The 21,560-nt window shown below is 46.5% G+C and overlaps 1 protein-coding gene across 1 annotated transcript in view; it reads right to left on the reverse strand.

Annotated features, from left to right (window-relative positions):
* tbc1d9 (TBC1 domain family, member 9 (with GRAM domain)) overlaps positions 1-14,873 on the reverse strand; it is a 36,512-nt gene extending 21,639 nt beyond the window's left edge. The window contains exons 1-7 of the mRNA XM_062523175.1: positions 14,048-14,873; positions 7,884-7,994; positions 5,435-5,553; positions 4,258-4,486; positions 3,089-3,350; positions 987-1,194; positions 379-585 (exon numbers count right to left, since the gene is read on the reverse strand). Coding sequence (XP_062379159.1) covers positions 379-585; positions 987-1,194; positions 3,089-3,350; positions 4,258-4,486; positions 5,435-5,553; positions 7,884-7,994; positions 14,048-14,168 — 1,257 coding nt within the window. The 5' untranslated portion in view covers positions 14,169-14,873. The remainder of the gene's footprint in view (positions 1-378; positions 586-986; positions 1,195-3,088; positions 3,351-4,257; positions 4,487-5,434; positions 5,554-7,883; positions 7,995-14,047) is intronic.
* Positions 14,874-21,560: the final 6,687 nt, after the last annotated feature.

A 21,560-nucleotide genomic window follows, 5' to 3' on the forward strand; every position in this document is an offset into this window, starting at 1 on the left:
GGTATTGGTAGGCTTCAAATTTAGGGCATCATTTGTAGACCTAAGCCTCTTTGGGTAAAACCTTCTGCTGGATCTCGTTTCAAGCTACAATAGGATTGGTTTACATAACACCAGTACAGAGGTCTGTGCCATTTCTTTAATATTCACTTTGTATCCTACTTATTCAAACGATTGCAGTTTTTGAACAACATGCTCAACTATGATCAGTACGTCCATGCACTGGTTACACTGCCCTGCACAATTATGCCGTATGTTCCATCACTGTCGTGTGCCGTGTAGCGTCATGGTGACCTGTTCAAGATGTCATGTTTGTACTCTAGTGTGCTGGTGGTGATCTGTGATCCGCAGATGCTGTCTGGATGGAGGAGCAGTGCCCACCTCATCGTCGGAGCTGTTGAGGCTGCCTGTGATCTCGCGCTCAAAGTAGATCTTGGAGGAGGTCTGCTGCAGGAAGTCGGAGATGCGCTGCACCAGGAAGTCGCGGTCCTTCAGGTTGGCGAACAGGAAGGTCATGCGGTTCTTGGTGCTGATGGACAACGGGCTGGGCAGGACGTTGGAGCTGTCCGCCTTCTCCACAATGGTGACCTGGCAGACCAACACACACAAAAGCAGTGGACTGTGTGAAATGTGAGCATTGATTACAACTGGGTCTCAATGTTTCAAGCCACTCACAGACAGCTGCTGCCTTGATGTGCTTCAGTGCTTTACAGCAACATGGCCGTAAGACCGTAAGCAAAAGCGAAAACAGCGAAGAAATCTGCAAACCTGCATAGTTCCTCTTTAATGGATTGACTGCTCAATACAGAATGACAGAAGTATGGCAAAGATGATTGCCTCTGTATCCTAGCAACAACAGGCAACTGCTAGCACAAATTGAAGGGCGAATGGACTGTCTGAATAGTGGTGAAAGTCATGACACACAATCTGTCAATCTGTCTGTGAGTGATGTGGGTGGGGTGGGGTGGGGTGGGTGATGTCTGACGCACCTCTCTGAGGGGGATGATGAGGCTGCACAGGGTCTCCTCCTTGCTGGTGAAGCAGATGTAGTTGGTGGAGACGAACATCTGGCCCAGGATGTGCATCTTGTTGAACGGGGTCCAGAGCGTGCAGTCCGTGTGGCCGTCCAGCTTCTCGTCTTTGGGCAGCCGGAAGAGTGCCCGGTACCGCTCACTCTTGGCCCGCGCGTCCAGATCCCTGAGTGATGGGAGGAGGGGAAGGATAGAGAGAGAGAGAGAGAGAGAGAGAGGGAGAGAGAGGGAGAGGAAGAGAGAGAGAGAGAGAGAGAGAGAGAGAGAGAGAGAGAGGGAGAGGGAGAAAGAGAGGGAGAGAGAGATAGAAATAAATAAATAAACAAAAGGCAGTTGAGTAAGCAAATGTAAATTTTGCTTTGACTTCAAAGACTTTGTCCTCCAGGGCCTGAACTGCATGGCCAGACAGGGGAGCGGAGGCAGCACAAGGGCCTGAACTGCATGGCCAGACAGGGGAGCGGAGGCAGCACAAGGGCCTGAACTGCATGGCCAGACAGGGGAGCGGAGGCAGCACAAGGGCCTGAACTGCATGGCCAGACAGGGGAGCGGAGGCAGCACAAGGGCCTGAACTGCATGGCCAGACAGGGGAGCGGAGGCAGCACAAGGGCCTGAACTGCATGGACAGACAGGGGGGCAAAGGAGGCAGCACCAGCTTTAACAGCTGTCCTCTGCCCCAGGCACTACACTGCTCGTTTCCACGACTACTCTGCTCCTGGATGTTCCATCTAATCATCCTGCAGTCACCACGCTCTCGGTCAGCTTAATCAGGCCCACTCCCCTCATCAGGAGTTACTGTACGCTGAGGAGTTCAGGCAGGTGTGAGGAAGCAGGAAGAGGTGGAAAACACGCAGCGTGAGGAAGATTTAGTACTGCGCAGCTCTGGACAGCTTTGTCAGCAAAAGCAACACAATAAAAACAGCAGCGGGTCACCTTCCCGTACGCCATAAAACCATCTATTGCAAAAGACTAGCAGTCAAGATTTGTTTTTCAAAAAGGCTTGGTTTTATAGGGTCACACAAAGGCTTTGTCTAAGATGCTTTGGTACAGTACATGCCCATTTAACACAAGGCAGTGGTGAATTTGTTTGCCCTCGGTGTATAATATGGTTCATATGTGCAGCCTATTACAGAGTACCACCTGTCATCACAATTCAGCTGAGTTTTTAAGACTGTGACTGGGGTCTCTATTGTTTACGACGAACGTTAACTAACACCGGGACTCACATAATCCCAATGTGCACGCACTGAGCCTGCAAACAATAGTCACAAAGAGTTGAGTGGTTTTTTTTGGGCAGACTTGACACGCAACTATACATATAGCTGCATATGCTGAAAATTATAAATCTCCTGAAATGTAATCCACTTTTACAGTTAGGATTAGCAACGCCTCTCTTAAGTCGAAGCACAAAGAACAAACTTGGCAAGTCTAAACCCAAGCATATTTCTCTGGACAAAATCTTGACCTATTCACAGTAGGTGACCAGAACACAGGACCAATGACAGACAAATTGAACATAACTACTCAGTGTAGGACAACATCAGAGGTGTAACACCTCCCTTGACTGAATATGGCTGTAGGACTGTAAAACACTCAATTCTAATGTCGATTGTGTAAAACATAAAAAAACCTCTGCAAGTTACATACATCCTCAACTGGTCCCATCTGCAATGGCCAAGCAGCAATATTAGGGTAGTTAGGGGTGATATTAGCTTTGCTGAAAGAGAGCTGAACACAAGCCAAAGCAGCCCCCCCCCCCCAATCATCACCACAGGAGAGTTTAATCTGAGCACAAAGCCATCCAGATATGAAAACCTACTCTGGGACTGGCTGAACTGAACACCACAACACTGTCCATCCTTTTGATCTTACGCCCCCCCATGGGCCGCAGCTGTAAACTTGACAGCAGCAAGAAAAATGACTCAAGTTTATGCTCTGATAACTGTACACAACATCAATCCTGACCAGCCAGCTCTCAGCCAGCTCTCAGCCAGCTCTCAGCCAGCTCTCAGCCAGCTCTCAGCCAGCTCTCAGCCAGCTCCCACCTGCCCACCCGGACTCACCTCTTGAGGGCAGACACCTTCTTGGGCGACTTCTTCTTGAGCTTGGGGAGCGAGCGGTCCTGCTCGAAGCCCTTGTTGTCCAGCAGCTGGCGCATGGCGATGTTGGCCAGCTGCTCCATGAGCTTGAAGGTCTCGGCGATGTTGAGGAAGACGGAGAAGACGTGGTCGTGGCAGCGCGTGCTCACGCGGATCACGTCCGGCAGCAGCAGCGTGGCGATCTTCTCCAGCTGCGTGATGTCCGCCCAGCGGACCACCAGCTTAGCTGTAGGACAGGACGAGGAGGAGGACAGAGGGGGGGAGAGGGAGAGAGAGAGACAGTGGAGGGAGAGAGAGAGAGAAAGAAAGAGTGAGAGAGAGAGGGGCAAGGAATGGATAGAAAGGAGTGAAGACGGGAGAGTGGAGATGGAAAAAAAGGGGAGACGAAGAGAATGAGAGAGAGGAGGGATGTTCAAGATGATATGATACATGGAATAACACAAGGAGGTTGAGGGTGAGAGAACAGAAGGATGCAGACAGACAGACAGAGAGGTGTACAGTATGGTTAGCTCTCCAAGAGTCCCAGTGAGGCAGCACAACCCCAAACAGCATCTACTGTATGAATCCATTCCAAAAGGTCAGTGGAGCTCAGCCAGGCCATTAAAAGTTTAGATGACATTTGGACTCAAAGTAATGTGAATGTGGGAAGACACTGGCACAGAGAGGCCTGCTTTCTCATCAGCACACCAGGCATGCGCAGAGTCACTCTTCTTCTGCATGGGATTTGGATCAGTTGCTAAAGAATCAGATGCTATGAGCATACATGAATATTTTTATATGAACAATTTAACAGTGTGTGTGTGTGTGTATATAGCCCCCTCCCTCACCCATATGAACAATTTAATAATGTGTATGTGTGTGTGTGTGTGTGTGTGTGTGTGTGTACAGCCTCCTCCCTCACCCTCTTGCCCCAGCAGGTAGGAGTAGAAGCAGATGTGGTTGATGCTGTGTGTGTGTGTGTGTGTGTGTGTGTGTGTGTGTGTATATACCCTCTTTCCCCAGCAGGTAGGAGTAGAAGCAGATGTGGTTGATGCTGTGTGTGTGTGTGTGTGTGTGTGTGTGTGTGTGTGTGTGTGTGTGTGTGTGTGTGTGTGTGTGTGTGTGTGTGTGTGTGTGTGTGTGTGTTTATATACCCTCTTTCCCCAGCAGGTATGAGTAGAAGCAGATGTGGTTGATGCTGAGGTAGAGCCAGCCCTGGCGTGGGACGCGGCCCTTCCAGTAGCTGCAGGAGTAGTAGTTGACCAGCTTCTCCTCCTCCGGCATCCCAAACAGCTTACGGAACTTGGCCATGGCCTCCTTGAACTTGTCCGTGTCGTCGTCCTCCTTCACGTCGTGGTTCTTGCTGTACTCGGCTATGATACCCTAGGAGAGGCCAAGAGATGGAGGAAATGAGCGTGTCAGAGAGAGGCAAGAGAGAAAAGGAAGCAGAGAGGCATTCAAAATCAAATCAGAGGGAGAGAGAGAGAGAGAGAGCGATAAGAAGAGAGACAGAGGGAGCAGCAGAGAGAAAGAGTGAGAGAAGATCAAATAATTTGATCAGAACAAGTCACATCTGTTTCTCTTTACTCCTCTCGCTATTGGGCAATCTCTGTGTCTAACTGCCCTGGGGGGAGGGCAAACAGGGCGAGGAACACTGAAAGCTGTTTTCTCTCTGGCAAGCAAACTTGTTATGAACTAATAAAACAGCAGTAAAAAAAAAAAAGCCAGTGGTGTACAACTGTGTACAGCAGAAATATCCTGGGTGGACTATTCAAGGGCTGGACTCTCCTCCAGCTGGTGCATGTGAGGCCAGTGTGAGGCGAGTGTGTGAGGCGAGTGTGTGAGGCGAGTGTGTGACCGCGGCATGGGGGACCTAAGCCGTGCCTCATGACCACTGGGAACCCCAGGAGGGAGACGACCAGTCTACTCCACACACTTCTGACTGATCAAGCTTGACAAACACGCATGAATACACACACACACCACACGCTCAGGTCACGCACTCACACACACACACACACACACACACACACACAGAAACACACACACACACACACAGAAACACACACACACACACACAGAAACACACAGAAACACACAGCAATATAGTGAAGTGCCCTTGAGCAAGGCACCTAACCCCTCACTGCTCCCCGAGCGCCGCTGGTTGGGCAGGCAGCTCACTGCTCTGGGTTGTGTGATTCACCTCACTGTGTGTTCACTGTGTGCTGTGTGTTCACTAATTGGGTTAAATTGGGTTAAATGCAGAGAACTGAATTTCCCTCACGGGATCAAAAAAGTATATATTCTATTCTATTCTATAGCTCTGGTTACCTGTACTTTGCCCTTGACGAAGGTGGTGATATCGTTCTCGTTCTCAAAGATGGAGAGTGTCTGCAGAAGGTTCTGCTCCAGCCACTCCCAGTGTTCGGTTATCTCTTTCCTGGAGCTCCCTGAGGAGAAGAGAGATACACATGCAAAGAGGAGAGAGGAGAGAAACATAGAGGAGAGAGAGGGAGAGAGAGGGAGAGAGAGGGAGAGGGAGAGAGGGAGAGGGAGGGAGAGAGAATGAGAGACAGAATGCACATTAGTAAAGATCAGTAACTGTTGTAAGAATTATACAGATGTGTTTAGACTCATCAATTCATCAATTGCTGTCAGTATAGATGTATTTTGTCAGTATATCAACAAAGCAAATGCAGGCTTCAGCTGAACCAAGAGCAGGTCAGTATGGAAGAAATCGTGAACAAGACGGACATGCTAGAAGCAGCAACGGAGATAGCCTCATTTACCAGCCTTCTGGTAAATCTACTGATCCACCACTAAACTACTGCCATTTCATTTCAAGTTCTGGTAATTAACCACCCTTAAAATTAGGATGTCTTCATCAGAGCTTCATGACTCCCTTTTGAAAACCATAATCTCGCTGTTTGACTAAGCAAATAACCTCTTTAAAGCAGCTGACAGGCCAACGGGGCCTGAGAAGTGTCTAGAGAGAATGGTGCTTTATTGTGATCGATAGCTAGCCTAGCGCACAGAGCACCTTTCTGGACCAGAAAACACGTTCTCCTTAGATCACAACAAATATGTTATACTGTACGCAGCTCTCACATGAAGTGCTCATCTGTGACTTCTCTCCGAGGATACCTACAGTACCAACAACTACTCTGATTTGCAGCTATTAGCAAGCCGTCCTGCTGGCGAGGGGGCGAGAAGGTCGTCAGACTACCCTGAGGACACGACTTGACTCAGACATAGCAGCGTGCCAGCTTCAGACCTAATTAGGCACTCATTTGAGATGACCCCACTATTTAAGCCCCCCTATAGCTGATGCAATTTACTGAATGGCTTAGCAGTGAGGGCTAAAAGCTTTGCTGCTAACAGTTAATCAGCCATGGGTGGGTGGACATTATTCAACTTAGCTGGGAGCAAGGTGTAGCCTCTGTATGGGGTGCTTGTGTGTGTTGAGTGAGTTGAACAGCGTTATTTTACTTATTTTTGTAATGCCTTTGAATAATATGGGAGACGGGAATATCAATATATTGCAGAATCAAATCGCAATACTTGTTCCATCGCAATATGTTAAGAATCCCAATAATATTGTATCGTGGCTCGTTAGTTTCGGATCATCACATTTTTGCCAATTCCCACCCCTAATGTGAGAGGGGCACTTCAAAACAACCACCTTCACCAGAACACAGAGGCACACAGCCACCACCCTCTCTAATGCCCGGGAGTGGACCTCCATTATGCAATAAAGGGACAGGCCACACACCCCTCCTCTCCTCTCCTCTCCTCTCCTCTTCAATCGAGCGGCGTTAGCAGATGCCTCGGAGGCAGCTAACCCTGCTCTGCTCTCCAGGAGAGGGTGGATGGGGGCCATTTTAAGACCCAGGAGGCTTTTCTCCAGACACCATTTTCTAGCACTGCAGAGCATCTCAGAGTATCTACAATCCACAGACTGTTTAGGGGTCACTTCAGTGGATCACTTCAATTGCGCACATGGTACAGCTCGCTTGCTAGGAATATAAGAAAATGTCACCCAGTGGACAGGTTCCAGCTCAGAGTAAAGGCCAAGTGTCTTCAACAGAAAGCCTGAGGCGAGACAAGTGGAGAGTGCTCTGGTAAGACAGAAAAGTCCACCTGTGTTGCTCAGCCAAGGGGATACTTGGGGATTATTTAATGCAAAATATAGATCTGAGAATTATTTTGAGGGACCTTTAAGAGTGTGACCTTCCCACACAAATATTAATCCACGACAACCCAGAATCCAAACCTTCCTCAGCATGACAATGGTATGAAAACATGATCCACACAGAACTACTAGTCCCCATCATGGACTATAACGTGGTCTCAGAAAGGATAGTAAGTGGAACAGCAGCAGATTTGCCCACTCCAGGGGGACGCGGGCATTGATCTGCGCCCCCCATGCTTTTACCAGGGCCTTCCTCTGCAAGCCCACCGGGACATGACGCAATGCCTGGCATTTGGAATCTGATGAGGGGCGAGAGGATATAGGAGCATGCTCTCACCGGATACAAGAGAATGATCTGCAAAGGGGGTCCATGTGAGAGTGTGTGTGTCCGTGTGTGTGTGTGTGTGTCTATGTGAGAGTGAGTGTGTGTGTGTGTGTGTGTGTGTGTGTGTGTGTGTGTGTGTGTGTGTGTGTGTGTGTGTGTGTGTGTGTGTGTGAGTGTATGAGTCTTTGTGAGAGTGTGTGTGTGTGTGTCTCTATGTGAGTGAGTAAGTGTGAGTGAGTGTGTGTGTGTAAGCAGTGTGTTACCATGGGCGATGGTCCAGTAGACCAGGGAGTCGGGCGTCTGGTAAAGGATCCTGTAGGGAGCCACACGGGCGCTGGAGTCCAGCACAACATCCAGCGTTCCCACCAGCAGGCCTGTCATGAGGAGAGGAGGAGAGGAGAGGAGAGGAGAGGAGAGGAGAGGAGAGGAGAGGAGAGGAGAGGAGAGGAGAGGAGAGGAGAGGAGAGGAGAGGAGAGGAGAGGAGAGGAGAGGAGAGGAGAGGAGAGGGGAGGAGAGGAGAGGAGAGGAGAGGAGAGGAGAGGAGAGGAGAGGAGAGGAGAGGAGAGGAGAGGAGAGGAGAGGAGAGGAGAGGAGAGGAGAGGAGAGGGGAGGGGAGGGGAGGGGAGGAGAGGAGAGGAGAGGGGAGGGGAGGGGAGGGGAGGGGAGGGGAGGGGAGGGGAGGGGAGAGGAGAGGAGAGGAGAGGAGAGGAGAGGAGAGGGGAGGAGAGGAGAGGAGAGGAGAGGGGAGGGGAGGAGAGGAGAGGGGAGGGGAGGGGAGGGGAGGGGAGGGGAGAGGAGAGGAGAGGAGAGGAGAGGAGAGGGGAGGGGAGGGGAGGGGAGGGGAGAGGAGAGGAGAGGAGAGGAGAGGAGAGGACCATCAGATTCTCAGGAAAAGCAGGTCAGCCATACAAAAGCCACTTACTGTCAGATGCTGAATGGTCACTGGAGCGTCAGGCTGTGAAGATGAAAACGTAATCCCACCATATACTACATGCCATTACTGTTTCATTCTCTACTTCCAGTTGCTCTCTTAAACTTTTAGGAAATAATGGATCCCAAAGTCAGGGATTGTGCTGTTTTGTGCATCAACCTGTGCTTAATACTGACTATAGACATCCACTCTGCTTGTAAAGGTAAAAGTGCAAAATAATTCATCTTTCACTGGTTAGGAGTTAATGTATAAAACATACTTTTTATACATTAACACTGAATGTGGATCTAGAAAAGCAGTGAAACCACAACATCAAAAAAGAAAAGATGGCTCGAATACCATATACTGTGGAAAGTGGCCTATCAAGTCAAAATGGCAAACATTCTCATAGGCTATGCAAGGCGGATTATGCTGACACATGCACAACATTTTAACACAAAAGATAAACAGTTTAACAGAAAAAGCAACCTCTGGGCGAACCTCCATCTGAAAGAGGAAGTCTTGCTTCAAACACAAATGTGTGCTATGCTGGTACAATAAGCTCATTCACTCTGCCAGGCACCAGAGACGACCATGTGCTCTTGGCCGCTGCAACACTGAACCTCCCTTCTGCGGAGTGGTCTCTACAGTAGTGCTTAATAGCCCAATTCATCTCAATCAGATAAGTGCTTTAGCAAGAAAGAAGAAATAAAAGTATTACCATATACATGTAGCCTTCCTCTGTCTATTACCCTTGTTGCAGAGGAAATTTAGCACTATCAATAAACCTTGGCTAATTAAGCAGTGAGCCCCGAGAGGCCGTTCTATATCGTAAATATAGCACAGCTGAGGAGTGTTGTTATCGCTGGGCTATATTCACAATACAGAACGGCCTTTCGGGGCTTACTGCTTAAATATACAACGGCATAGAACGCGATTCAGCCAATCATAATCAAGAACTATCCATTTTATAATAGGCAGGAAATTCCAGCGCGCATAATGACCAATAGCAGAGGGCAAGTGGCCAAACACTGTTCAGAAATGGCCCTGTGTCTCATAAGCTTTAGGCCTACACCTCAGCAGAGCAACACCGGCCATCCTAACGGCAGCTTCTATCCTTACGCAGAGTGATGCGTATGGCAGCATCCCTGTGAAAAGTACTGAATGCTTTATCTGACACAAAAATGTGGTTATAATCAACAGCCTTCGAGCAAGAGAGAAAGCGAGCGAGAGAGAGAGGAATTCTACACAAATGCAGATGAAAAGAGTGACTCATATTCAAATAGGATTTGAAACAAATGAAAATCTCACTTCTTTGTTCCTAGAATGTGTCACATACTTTAGCACTTGTTATTGATGTGCCGTGACTGCTCAGCGTCTCCATAGCGTCATTCAGCTATGGAGACCAAACTCTGAACGTGTGTTAATGAACCCACACTGTCCACACCACGCGCTGATGAAACTCACAGGCTAAAAGAAAAAGCCTGACTCTTTGGCAGGAGCATTACTGAGAGAGAGTATTGATGGTTTGCATATGGTTAAGACCAGTGTAACTGATCTAAGGAAATGTTTAACTTTGTATCACTTAATCCAATATCTAGATGTGATCTTAAAAAATAGCGCAACAGAAGGTTAGTACATCCACCATCACATTCCATCTCCTGATCCCAGAGCCATTCAACTGCACGCTCTGACTGAATCAGTTCACATGCTCTTCTGTTCTCTGACTCAAGCACCCAAATCTGACAAGAACGCAACAAAAATAGACATGTATGAGTGGAGAGACTCAAAGCTCTCACAGCACAAACACAAACAGAGTGAGAGAATGTTCACCCAGTCAGGTCAGTGTTTGTTGTGGTCCATCACACAAATATATATAGAGAGCGAGGGTCCAACCAGTTAGATCAGTGTTTTCTGTGGTCGATCACCTACAGTGTCTATAGTATTTACTATAGTATGTATTATAGTATTTAGATCAAGATTCCATTTATAAAAGCAGTAAAAGTGGACATATCCAAGGGTGGGGTGAATCTCGAATCTCACGTTTGTGCTTACGGCCCCATCATGAGAAGGTTTTACAATCGAAGTCTGACAAGTCGTCACAAGTCATTTCACATCTAAAACCAAATTAAGACGTAAACTGGGTGGACACTGGGCAGTGCTCAGATACTGATTGGTAGATTAACTAGTGCCCACGGACTGGCATACCACCCTTGTAACAACCTGCCAGGACAGCCGCTTCAAGCTGACTGCTGGGGGTGTTACTCAGTTGACACTTTCCCTGAGTTACCGCATGGAGTTCACTGACACCATAGATCACAGAGCGAGGCCAAGTAGTTCATGATTAGTCTCAAACCGCCCAAATCAATCTGCTTCTACTGGGCATCGCCAGGTATGGGCCACACGACCAGGGAGAGAGGACACGGAACATATGTTTAGAAATTCATTATTCATAGCAGGTGTTGATCTACGTATGATTCATTATTCATAGCAGGTATTAACTGTGATCTGATCTAGTGAGAACACTGGTACAGATATATGTGATATCATCTGAACTCTAATATCATAAGCTCCAATGGCTGACCATATAAAACCTTACACCAGCATTTAGATTCATTGCTATCACCAGTTAATCACAATTCATAATGGAGCTTCTCATAGTGAAAGTGGTTAGCCTATTATCTCTCCCAGCCTGACTGTTCTTTGATCGCTAACCCACAGTATTCTGTAACTTCATACCACCTCAAAAAACAAATGAATAGGAAGGGGTATCACAGTGTATAGTGTACTTTTGTGTAATTTTACTATTTTCATTGACTCTAGTCTTTTAGGTTAAAACATTTTCTTCTGACGAAGATTCACTTTTATAATAGGCCAAGTTGGATTATCATATGATATGATTTAAGCCTTTTTTAGGGATTACCATCTGACCTGTGATATATGTAAATAGCCTAAATCTATATACATCAGGCATACACAAACGTCTGTTGCTGATTGCAAATGATACTTGAGACCCAGTCATGTTCTTTTGGGCAATATGAGTCATGCTGTAGAGAGCAGACATTCATCCATCATATCACTGATCAAATGCTAAATATGAAAACAAGACTCTCTGAGCTCTAACCCTACAATAAAAAGTACAAATATAAGAATGACCTCGAGCAATAGGGAGAAAGCTCCTCTATCCAACCCACTGGTCTGGAGCACGCCTGTTATGGGAAAACAAACCCCCATTAGACCATATGATCCCCCCCCCCACACACACACACACACCTCTTTTGATCTCTGCCTTTCTGACAAGAGGCCTTAGTTTCCTGGGGTAAGAGCGAACACAGCTGACAACACATGATGTTTTGAACCTGCTTGAGTCTACAAAGCAGGCTGTGTTGAATAACGGAGAGCGCACCCTTGGACGACCCTTGTTTCTAAGCGAGGAGTTTTTCAGTTTCTCATTGTTGTGGCTGTTTTAACTCCCTGCTCGCCTGCCCTTCCCCCCAGCCTCTTTCCAATTCCATCTTGTTATCCCTGCACTTTCCTCCAAGTTCTGCTGTGCTCGCTGCCAGACAATGCACTCGCTGGCTAATCCGGCCATGGCTCGAAAATCAATACCATCTCAAGTAACACAAACCTGATAGGGCTGCAGAGGAGGCGAGGCAGAAAATGGGGGTCGCCTTGGCTTTGCTTTGGCCTCCTTGTTTAACAGACTGAGACGGAGAGTGAGCTATGATCCCTTTGGCAATGACTTTTGACAGCGGTTGATGGAAGTCTCCCGATACAGGTGGGTCGCAAAGGGAGACAAATGGAGGCAATCACAGGGAGACGAGGAATGCGCTGGGTCACTTATCTGTTTTGAACCATGTGATGCTGCTGAATAGTGAAGTCGGACTGCATAACAGTCCATTGGGACTACAGACCGTGAAGACATGAACTGGCCCTCAACATTATGATTCTAATCAACACAGTAGTTGATCAATGGACAAATCTGGCAGACATCTGTCACCGTCCCTCAACCTATAAATAAACCCTCTGTCTCTCGGGAGACGGCCCAGGTGGTACCAATGCCACCACTCCCACCACTCCTCTGGGGCAGGAGGGCAGGGCCGTGCCTGTGTGCCCTGGCTCTCGGTGCTGCTGCCAGTGCCAACTGGCACGCCGCTCTGCATTTACATAACAATGACATCATCGCCTGCCTACCATAGCCTGCTTTGTGCTCCATTCGGCATCGCTGGCAATGCAACAAAGAGAGGGGCAAAGAGATGGCTCAGATACCCACTTCTCTTGCCTGTAGGTAGACGACATGGCATTAGGCAAGTGAGAGGGGCAAAGAGATGGCTCAGATGCCCACTTCTCTTGCCTGTAGGTAGACGACATGGCATTAGGCAAGAGAGAGGGGCAAAGAGACGGCTCAGATGCCCTCTTCTCTAGCCTGTAGGTATGACATGGCATTAGGCAAGTGAGATGGATAGCCGTTGACGGCCTTGATATTGGTCAGCATTCAACTCGATACTCCAGTGTTTTTCTTTGATGGCATTAAAGATATCCCACACAACTGAAGGTCATCGAACATCTTTAACAGACCCACTGACCTACTTTCATATGAGAACAGGAGGTCTTCACGCCACGGACTCTGACGGAGTCAACTGATACATAATCCGCAATGCCTCTCTCTCCTGCTGCTTGGACTTATTGGGCAATATTGCACCATTTTCTGTCATATCAAGTGACTATTAGACACAGTCACATGGACAAGACAACTACCTATACCATCAGTGTGTGTCAACTTAGGTCACTAAGGAGTCTGCCTGCTGTTAATGCTTAATCTTGGTGGCCTACAATTACTGGAGCAAAATGAGATGCAGATGATTCAGCAGAAGCCCTCAGATGGCTCAGCTCACAGTGTATCTTTATACATCCTCATGTAAGGTACAGTAGGCTACAGCTTAAACCTCTACTGTAGAGCACCTCATGACAGAACAGTGGCTATTCAGCAGTCAACCTGCTATACTGGTTAAATATTAGTGACCTACTTTGCTGGACTGCTTCATATTTATAAATGGTGGTAGGCTATATGATGGTGCAGCATAAAAACATTGCAAACGTTAGGACTCAGCTCTAGCTAGCCTACATGCCCATAACATTCAATAGCCGTGAGTTTCTAATCAAATATAACATTGTTCTGCTAATAGTCATTAAGTGCAATGACGTTACTACACTGATTTGCTTCAAACTAACCGAGGTTGACAGAGATTCAAACAGTCGACTATGTGATTCAAAACTGGTCACCGCATTCTGCTTTAATGCAGTGGCCGTCTGTGGACACCTGACATTGTAAACCGCACCTGACAAAATCAAACAATTGCGTGCCAAACAGCTGACTCATCACAGCAACCAATGTGGTACCCTTGCTATTCGGCATGACGGTGCTAGCTTGCATCACATTTAATGCTGTTAAGTAACCCATGCGAGACGCGCGCAGCTGCGAGGGCCGTGCACCTTGCATGTCCTGGTGCGCTTACCTGCCAGTCCTCCACCGCCGTCGCCGTGACCCTTCCTTTTCTGAAGAACGAAATATGGATTCGCCCTCTCGGTCATCCATAACGCGCTAGCCAACAGTACCTCTTCGGGGTTGACCCACATCTTCACGTTAATTTCGTTCAGGGTACATCAAACCTTCGAATGAATTCGCAGACTATTGCACTTCAGCTGTGCGGCAAGGTTTCTCTGGCAATGTCGGCTAGGCAACTCGTTTTTTCAAGTAGTATATATTTCATAAAATTCCGGAAAAAACGTAGGCTTGCTATAACGCTGGAAGCAATAGAGCTTACATATCCAATAGTAACACTCAAAGATGGCACTGCTTTTTAAGCTACAGTGCAAACGATTGTGCGTTCCTTGTCCTGCAAACATGCGCGTTCATGTTGCCAAACACGATATTATTCTCTCCTTAACGGCAGCGATTCTAAATTACAACGACCCGACACAAAGACCCTTGCAAATAGCACTCTGCTACACCCAATGTTGACAACTGACAGTTTAAACCATCGGATTTGTCATTCTGTTTGGTTGGATGGAGCTGTTTGGTGCTCGTCCAGCTTTTGTTATCCACGCCGTCTTCAGATTGTCGCTGTCAGGTGCAATTTTACGCTGTAACGAGGCACCTGGTGAATCGATTGAAAGTATACGCGCCAAATCACCAATACAAACGCACAGTTGGACCATCCGGTGTTCCAAAAGACTTTGTCCGCATATACTGCGATCCAGGTCGAATAAACAATACAAATTTCCTTCGCGAGAACAACCTACCGCCACCACCACTGCCGCACAGACTCGCACTATCAACAACGCGCGTCATGGGCTGGCCACGCCGTTACGTCATCGATGTGGGAGGTGGATTTGGGCTAGCCTACCTTTTGTAGAAGTGAAAGATCTTTTTGAATGAATGCCACGAGATCATCACTGTTACAATCGGAGAAAGGTCGCGCCTATGAATCGCGGTATGATTACACAGACCGACCATAGTGCTGTCACATGATACACAGACAATGATAATGAGAGACGGAAACCGGGGAGTCCAAAATCCCTTACAGTAATTCACTTTTTGTGTGAACAGACTATACATGTTCTTCCTACTTGCCACAAGTGAGTGTAAACAGCTCCCTTTGACAGTTGTTGTGCTATAGGCCAGTATCAGAGCATAAACGTCATGGATGTCTGGGCGACCCAGGGGTTTATTACTGTAGATGCTAAAAGCGACAGGCTCTGACATGCATGATGTTTATTTCATGGTGAGTAGGCCTACAATTATCCAAAGTACCCCCACACAATTCTGTTTCATACTGTTGTTTTGATAAACAGGAAAATTGTAATCAGGCACAAGAAACCCCTGCCATTTGACTCTCCTACTGTATTGGTTGAGGGACTTTCACACAGCAGGTGTTTTTCTGTGTGACAAACCACACCACTCTTCAGGTTTAGCACCCCTAACCTGGCTAGGCAGGCGGCAGCGGCTTGTGGCCTCTATCCCCTGCACAAACCACACCGGTCATGTGATGCAGAGAGAAAGGTCGGGGTTCACCAAGACTGTAGTGCCAACCTGGATTTGAAACACACACACACACACACACACACACACACACACACACACACACACACACACACACACACACACACACACACACACACACACATACAGTATATATATACAGTATATATGATATGTTTGTATTGGCTGCAATAGTTCACAAAGGGGGTTTAGTCTTGTGTGTGAACCTCATAATTAAAAGATGTTGTGATGATGTTACTTTGGTGTGATGTTGTTTGATCCACCCAGTTATAGAATTCTCCATATCAACCGACTTTTAAATTATAATTTTTTTTATGTAGTCTGATAGGAGGCATGAGTTACTTACTTGTTACACTGGGTTAGGACCTATACAAGTTGTTAAAGAGGAAAGTGTTTGTGTGTGTGTGTGTGTGTGTGTGTGTGTGTGTGTGTGTGTGTGTAGGCCTATCTATGCATGTGTGCGTGTGCGCGACAAGGTGAAAGTGAAAAGGCATAGGTTCAATAGGCTTTGTGCTGTGTGAATAGTTTCCTGCTAAGTTCACGACGGTGGGCGCTTGTGTTTCATGTGTAGAAAATGGCTTCTCACCTGCTGTCACAGCTACACCACACACACACACACACACACACACACACACACACACACACACACACACACACACACACACAGGGTCGCAGGAAATGTCTCCTGTCCTCCTCACATCTTTCAACACCGTGCACATCACATAACACATCACACATCACACCACATGTAAGCCACCACTTCACACTACACAAGCTTAGAAAGTCTAGCAAGATGTTCCAACACAACAGTCATCATTCATCAGAATGGCATTACATAGAGATGTTTCATGAGAATGGAGCTTTGACCGTTTGAGTATACTGATTTTTTGAGGCAGGAATATAAGTAAGTATAAGTATATATTTTGATAAGTACATGTTTTAATCCCGTGTGAGGGAAATTTGGTCTCTGCATTTATCCCAATCCGTGAATTAGTGAAACACACACAGCACACAGTGAGGTTGAAGCACACACTAACCCGAAGCAGTGAGCTTCCTGCTCAACAGTGGCGCTCGGGAAGCAGTGAGGGGCTCAAGGGCATTTCAGCGTGGATGTGGGCATGGGAGAGCTCAATCACTTCCCTCACCCACATTTTTCCTACAGGTCAGTGATCGAACCGGCAAGCCTTTGGTTATAAGCTCAAAGTCCTAACCAGTAGGCCACAAGTAGGGAATAAATCCCATTTCTGCAGGAAAACTTTACACCTTGGCTTTCCCTCTTTTATAGAGTTTTTTTGTGGAAAATAGGCCGCTTCCAATTAGGTCACTCACTCACTTTAAAGCGTCTGTTTCACTGTCGTTTCACATTTTCATGACAAAAACTGCCTCCTGTGTCTTAACCAAGAATGGCAGTATGAATTCAGGAACCAGGAGCTTTTTATGTCTCACTCAGTCTCAGGAAATGCAGAACTTCCCATGAACCAAAAACAAAAGATCTGAAATGTTTTAGAAATGCAGAGAGAGGGGGCATGGGGAAGTGTAACGTGAATGCTTGAGGCATGGAGTTGACCAGGGGTCTCCCAACATTTTTTCTTCTGAGAGCTACTTTCTTTCTCTCTCTCTCATGCACATACATGCACACACACAAACACACACACACACACACACACACACACACACACACACAAACAAACACACACACACACACACACACACACACACACACACACACACACACACACACACACACTTGACATTTAGAGTCATGAAAAAACTATGGTTCCCATTCTTCATGAACATAGTATATATGCTAATAAAATATATGTATATGTAAAATATATGTTTATTAGCTTGGTTATTTCACATAGTCATAGCTAAATCTTGTATGTCCTTAGTAGCCTGCAATACATCACCTCACGCCAGGCCTAACTAACCAGTCTACTGTGCTGCTTCATTTCTTTGATTGGTAAATCATAATTTGTATCAGAAGAGGGTACTGTAGCAAAACAACAAGAAAGGGTGAGGAACAGGGTCAGGGCTGTGCCCGAGGTGGGGTGTAGGTCTGTCACTGTTTGTATGGTTTCTGTCTCGTTTGTAAAGTCCACCATAGAAATCACCGAGAACCAAAAAAGCCACCAGCGGACGCATGGGGAAGCTTCTAAAGGGCTCTGTCTGCTCTATGAGTCACCATTGGTTGTTTTGACAATTACTGGGGGAGTACATCTGCACGTCTCCGACCCTAATGAAAGTCTCCGTATGAGTCTAATGAGCAAAGAGAGACCACATTCACCGCCACCTGACCCTATGTATTGTTTATACCAGTTGTGTGGGGAAAAGACATTTCCCTCGGTTATGATTTCACTATGATGCAGTATCATACACACACTGTTTAGATATGAGTTAAGAGGACATTATTACACTGTGTCAGTCAGGGTCAGTTTGTAAAAACTATTATGTTTACACTTTATTTCTCAGGGAAACAAAACTGTTTTGTTTATATATATTCCATTTTTAACTCATGGGTAATTTATGTAATGTAGCCTTAAATGAGGGGATTGTACGTCTTCAGAAAAATAACCCAAGGGGTGATTCACCATCAAATGAGACAGTTCTTCTTTTGTTGGGAAAGTCATAAAAGGAATAAGGACATCGCCCAACCACAGAAGCCTGTTTCATGGGAAACAGTGTGCCTCAAGGTGTTTTTAGTAGTTCTGCTTTTTCCTCGTGGCTTCTGGTTAGTGATGCTAGCGCAAAGAGGTAAACAATACCCAGGGGGCAAACACAGTGCAAAGGGAAAGTAAGAATGTGTCAACATTAATTGCAACATATAGTATGAGGCCCATATCACATTTAACACATTTAAATTGCCTTACATCAATCTAGAAATCTATCAAGATGTACAAGAGCACCTCAACACTCAACAGCATTCAACTGCACCTCTGTGTAAATCAAAAGAGTGACTATTTTTCATATAGGCCTACTGTAGGTCTTCAGCTCTGCCTTTACTATTGCAGTTAGTTGGGGGAAACCAAGTACTGTTGCACTGACTGATGCTTCCAAAATGGCCTGCGCTAAATAGCGAGCAGGAGAGCATTCGCTGTCTTTCATTTTGTCACTCAATTGGTCTAATTTTTGCATCCTTTCATTCTTTACTGTGTTGCCTTCTATCTCCCATCTCGTCTCTGGCCTCCCACTCTCTTAATGTTTTCCAGAGGTTATATTTAGCAGCTGTGTCCCCCAGCACTGTGGTTGCAGACTGTTTTGTAGCCCCCCAAAGACCACCCCACAGGGATGGAAACCACATACTGTACACACACACACACACACACACACACACACACACACACACACACACACACACACACACACACACACACACACACACACACACACACACACGCGTGCGTAGCCACACACAAACAATGAGTGGGACAAGAATACAGCTCTTTCCATATCAGTGCTGCATGCGCGAGGTTCTTAACCTTTGTTGTGGCTGAATCACCTCACCATAGCGAGGGCAGCGTGTGCCTGCTGTCTGCTGCACTTATAGGCTGCTTATTTCCTGTTGATCAGTTCGCTTGTTGACTGTAAGTGAAGTGAGTCATGTGTCTCAAACAAAAAAAAGTTAAAAAAGCAAGGGAGAGAGAGTGAAAGAGATAGCATGTGAGAGAAAGAGAGAGATGGAGTGAGGGCAATGAGAGGTGGTCACACTCCTACAGTTTTCTTCATGAAATGGTTGTTATTTTGAGCTCCTCAGAGGAGGTCTAGGGTAAATTTCTCTCCGTCTGAGGACCAGACAGGAAGTCAATATGAACGTTTCCTTTGAGGCTTATTTGAGACTTCCAGAGGAGGTAAACGTTAACTAGAAAACGTTTCTGTTTTGTGGAATACTTTTGATGTGCTCTTGCTCCATCTTGTGGCTCTGTGCGTAATTACAAATGTGATTTAAAGTATTCTATCTTAAAGTAATCCTAAACCATCTCTAAACTAGTTCAAGAGAAAGTCAGAGAAAAATCGCTTATTTATTTGCCTTTTTAAATGGCCTTGTCATTTCTATTTTTCTATGTATATTTTTTCATAACCCTTCTATCTGATATTTTGCCTGTTGTCCCTCGTCATGCCACCAGAGGGCCTTGCACAGTTTCACTTCCTGAAGTCGGGCTTAGTCATCAGAGCTCTCAGTTCAACTGCTCTGTGTTATGACAATCTTTGGGAAGTCCCCCTACCCATCTGCATCTGCTGGCAAACTTTACAGACTGTTTTCTCTTAACTATTTTTATGGTATACTCAAGGTATACGCAAACAATAAGCAACAGCAATACTGTTGTATTATTTTTTACAACTATCTCCCTCACAGTTTTTCAAAATATCTAGGCCTACACCCAATTAACAAAACCGCTCACATAATGCAAAACACTCTCCTCACTGCAGTCAAAACCCATACAAATAAACACAGACTACTATTTGAAATAGTAAACAAGTGACTTGCATTTTGAAGGGCAATAACAAGCATTTTAGGAGCATTGCCAATGGGAACTGTGTGTCTGATGTTTTGTAAAAAGTGTTTTGATTTTGCTGTGTGGGATTTTGTTGAGTTACAGTTTTTAGAAATCAATCAATCGACCGACTCATTATTTAGTGCAAAGTCACTATGCAGTACCAAACATGATTTCCTCCAACTCTTCTTATGTATGTGAACCAGTGCTCGTCAGTGTGGACCTCAGTGTAGGTGCTACCCAGGTGGTGTCTAGTCAGACCTTAAGCACAGAAGTGTTGTGAAGGGGGAGCTCAGCAAAGCTTGCAGACAGGAAAGCACAAACTCGTTTTTTGGCGCAGACCAACAGAAGTGGGTCAAACATGTTTTGGCAGTAACTGGGGAGACAACTCTCCCCTCCCTTCCAGAAAGGGGAAGGGGTTGGGGGTGGGGCAGTTGAAGAGAGGTCTCTGGAGCCTCTGGAGTTAGTGACCCAAGCTCAGGATATGGTCAGTCACACATAATGCACTCACTCTCTCTGAGCCAAACAAGAGGCCTCCGATCCCTGATGACAGATGATCATCCCTCAGCTCTCTGCAGCCTGATAGCCGCCAACTCTGGAACTAATGGAAGTCAGTACCAAGCTGACAAACCTAGCCAAGACATTCATATGAGACCCTGCGTCATGCTGCCTCTGAACCTCAGCCGTAACTATTATTTATCTGTCTCATATTCTGTAACAAACCTGAAGAGTTACATGTTAATTCCTGGTATTCTGAGAGTTTAACCCTGATTTGAGAGAACACTCTGTGTGTGTATGTGTAGATGCTGAGTCATGCTTCCTCCTGCTGAGGAGATGCGGCCACTAGGGTGCGCTCTCTGGGCACGTTTGGGCCTGACTGCTCCTGGGAGATAAACGACCTGCAGGGACGCCACGCAGCTGCGGCTAACAGGAAACGCATCACTGTTGGCCTGGCGGTTGCTCGGAAACCAGGGCAGCAGCCCCTGCAAACAAGCCCATTTTATGGCAGCCAGATGCTCTGTGAGCTGTGTGACTGTGGGAAAAGGCACGGAACTCAACGGAGCCGAATAGACCCCCAAGGACGCGTTAGGCGCAGGCTTCAACTTCTTCTATGAGTTATGAGGTCATCCTTTGGTGACACACTGGAAACTCAAGGCTGTGCCACACACGTGACTGACAAACAGTCTATAGCCAGGCTGAATAGTACAGTCTGAAGGCGAGCTGAATCGCACTGTCACAGAGGACTTGATAGTATTGTCAGAGCCAGGGCTACTCTCAGGCTAATCTGAGCTCTCTATTGACTGTCTCTCTCAACGGAACAACAGATGCAGTCAGTGGTGAAAAGAATACGGTGACAATAGAGATAGAAATCAATCAGGCTGACAACGGTTTGGAAAAACTTGCAATAAAATTTATTGTACCTCACAATCATGGACTCATACACGTGCAACATTGTACTAGAACAGTATATCA

This window comes from Sardina pilchardus, chromosome 2 (assembly GCF_963854185.1).
Source record: "Sardina pilchardus chromosome 2, fSarPil1.1, whole genome shotgun sequence".
Classification (NCBI taxonomy): Eukaryota; Metazoa; Chordata; class Actinopteri; order Clupeiformes; family Clupeidae; genus Sardina; species Sardina pilchardus.